The 3,403-nt window shown below is 43.2% G+C and overlaps 1 protein-coding gene across 1 annotated transcript; it reads right to left on the bottom strand.

The window, feature by feature from the left end:
- Positions 1–263: 263 nt before the first annotated feature.
- Positions 264–1,805, bottom strand: LOC121989625 (UDP-glycosyltransferase 88B1-like). Its single transcript, XM_042543772.1, has one exon. The coding sequence runs from the start codon at positions 1,793–1,795 to the stop codon at positions 383–385; it is 1,413 nt and encodes a 470-aa protein (XP_042399706.1). The 5' UTR covers positions 1,796–1,805; the 3' UTR covers positions 264–382.
- Positions 1,806–3,403: the final 1,598 nt, after the last annotated feature.

The following is a 3,403-nucleotide window of genomic DNA, read 5'->3' on the forward strand; positions in this document are numbered from 1 at the left end:
ATGGAGAAGGTAAATTACAAGCAACTACTAGCCTTTGGAATAGTGACTATCACATAAGAGAGGTATTTACCTCAGCTTTACCGAGATTCGAACCCCAGACCTTATTATGATAATATCTTATGTGTTAATCACTAGACCCATCCGAGGGGACAGTCACATGTAACCCATGAACAATGGTGACATTTGTTCTAGTTTAATAATGTACTCAATGATATAGTGCATCGCTCTTTTATTTCGAATCATTTTTCGAATTGTTTTCGATTTTGCAATTCTAAACTTGAAAGTAATTAGTAATAGTGCATATCGATTTATCAAAAACATACATTGTCGATGCATATGCAGTCATTGGCTATAAAATGAAAGGCTCTAATTTCATTTCACTTCATTTGGCGAGCAGTTCGTTGACTAGGGCTTCCATGTTTACCCAGGAAGGTCCACCTTGTTCCCATGCCTTCTTAGCCGCCGCCATCATCTCCTCCGCCTTCGCCCTCACTCTCCTTCCTTCATCGCTCTTCCCCATTAACGTCCTCACTCCCCTCTCCAACTCCTCCGCCTTCACAAAGTTGTCATTCGCCCTCTCCACCTTCAGCTGCAGCGCCACCCCCATCTCCTCCTCCATCACCACCGCGTTCGAATGCTGCTCCGCATACAGCGGCCACCCCAGCAAGGGGACCCCGCACTGCAGGCTCTCCAGGCACGAGTTCCACCCGCAGTGCGTCACGAATCCCCCCACCGACCGGTGAGCTAGTATCTCCGCTTGCGGCGCCCACGACGGCCATACCATCCCCCTCGCCTTCGTCCGCTCCAGAAATCCCTCCGGCAGCACCTCCTCCAGCTTCGCATCAACCGGCTTCCGCATCCCGAGCACCTCTTCCGACGCCACCCGCAGCGCCCATAAGAACCGGCACCCGCTACGCTCCAGCCCCGCTGCTATCTCCCCCACCTGCGCCGCGTTGAAGCAGCCTTTGCTACCGAAGCAGAGGAACACCACCGAGCGTGCCGGCTGCCCGTCGAGCCACGCGACGCACTCTTGCTGCCGACTTTTCTCGCCCTCCTCGCGCGCTATCAGCGGGCCGACTGGATACATCGGCGGGGTCCGACGGCCGGGCGCACAGAGACCCTCATCCAGCGCCCGCAGCGTCGCCGGCTCAAGATCCGTGAATGTGTTGACCACGATGCCTTTAAGCTCGGAGTAGCGCCGGCCATGGTGGACGAAGCAAGTGTACCTCCCGCTCTTCTTCCTCATGAAGGGCGACGGCATCGAGATCGGCGGGATGGGGCACACGCCCGGTACCCTCACCTCTTCTTGCATCTCCTCGAACTCCACGGGGAACTTCTCATCGAGGGTTGGGAGATAGAGCATAAGAGCGAGGAAGGCGGCGTTGGAGGCGAAGTAGACATAGCAAGGAACACCGAGTTCGGCCGCGACGTCGATCGCTCCGGTGGCAAATAAGTCGACGATTAAAGCGGCCAAAGGGGAGTCGCCAGAGCGCAAGAGGTCATGGAGGGCGGATTTGATATGGTGGTTTTGCTTCTCCATGTAGGCGGAGATGAAATGCTCCGGTCCGTCGGCGTCCTTGGGCGGATCGACGGGCTGGATATTCCGGAAGTCGATGTCAAGGCCGGAGGCGGCGATGGTGGCGATATAGTCGCCAACGGGAAAGGTGGTAGGGACAGGCACCATGAGAACGGTGACGGAGAAGTGGTAGCGGTGGAGGAGTTTGGCCATCTCGAGCATGGACATGATGTGGCCGACGGCAGGGATCGGGAGGAGCACCACTCTAGCTTGAGCCATGTTCTCGCAGTGTTCCAGAAAGGCAAATGCTACTCTTCTTATCTGAAGTTTTATTTTTTCTGGCGTGTGCCCATATTCTTGTGTTCCAGATAATTTGATAGCAAAAGGGACTCAATTTTTTTTAAATTTTTTTATTTAGTTGGTATTGGTAACCAATTCTTATTAACTTGGATGATTGATCATCAATAGGAGGAAAAATCCCTTATCCTAACACTTGTAGGATCTGCACTTAAAATTCTAACCACTACACGTAACCCAAGACTTATCTAAAGTATTTAGATTGTACTTACATTAACAATTATTTTAACTTGAGCTAATACAAATTTTATCAAATATTTTTTAAAAATTATTTATAACCCTTTTAATTTTCTCCAACTAAATATCATATAAAATATTCATTTTTAAAGTGTTAAGAAAATGAAGGGAAAATATGGAATTCTAAAAAAAACGCTTAATTTCCATTTTACTCTTCTCACCAATAGCTAACTCTTTTGTTTTTTTCTTCTTTTTTCTTATGTAGACATATTTCCTCTCTCATTTTTCGTCGTTTTGTTTTTCTTTTCTTCCCTCTATTTTTTTTTTTTGTTACAAACTATTTTTTTAAACGTCAACACCAAATTGTAACAGACTAATACCGCTACAGTAGTAGTGTTGATGTTGGTGTTTCTAAATTAGCAGGTGTTGATTTTTAAAAATTAATATTATAACTTTTATATATATATATATATATATATATATATACCATCGGTATCCCAGGTAACCAGCGGAGAAGAGGGATATGACTATCCCTTTTTCATTTTATTTTAAAAATAATATTATATATTTGAAAATCTTGATTGTCACTTTGATCGATCGATTGATTTATTACCGTTCATTATAAAAAATTAAAATTATTCACATATTTAAAAAGTCCATAATCTCAGTTATATAATGGAATCATTTTTACGAAGCAATATCATGATTTAAAAAATTAAATTTTAAAAATAAAATATATAATAATAAATAGATAAATAAAATCATATGACACAAAATGAGGACACTAAATTAAAATTAAATCGGGTTCGAACTAAATCTCACGGATAGATGTGGAGATAAGAATTACGTTGATTTGAACCGAGATTGATTTAAAGTTGATATCATCAAATTATTGTCAAACCAATTTTAGGATTTAAACCGATTCAATTGATTTAAAATGAATTAGAATATTTTATAAAAAAATCTCCTATTTCATTTTTTTTCTCTCCCTTTTCTTCTTAGCCCTATCATACCGTATGTCACCCCTTTACCTATTCCTCTCTTTTATTTTTCTCTTCATCTTTTTCCCCATTTGCTTCTTCTCTTTCTCTTCTCCAATGGTAGTAAACCTATAATTTTTTTCTCTCTTCTTCTCAAGCATAAGAGCTCTCTTTATTGTCTCCTTCATCCTGCCGTTTCGGCCACATTGATATAGTGATAGCTGGAGATGTGAGCAGTCATCACAATCCTGCCCGCTCGGCCACTCAGATGTAGTGATGGATGGAGTGGAGTCAGGAGTGATGCATATGTGTTCATATGCATATGATGCACGGTACATCTTTTGGTGATACATCTGCATATGCTTGTAATATA

The sequence above is a fragment of the Zingiber officinale genome, chromosome 6B (assembly GCF_018446385.1).
Source record: "Zingiber officinale cultivar Zhangliang chromosome 6B, Zo_v1.1, whole genome shotgun sequence".
NCBI lineage: Eukaryota > Viridiplantae > Streptophyta > Magnoliopsida > Zingiberales > Zingiberaceae > Zingiber > Zingiber officinale.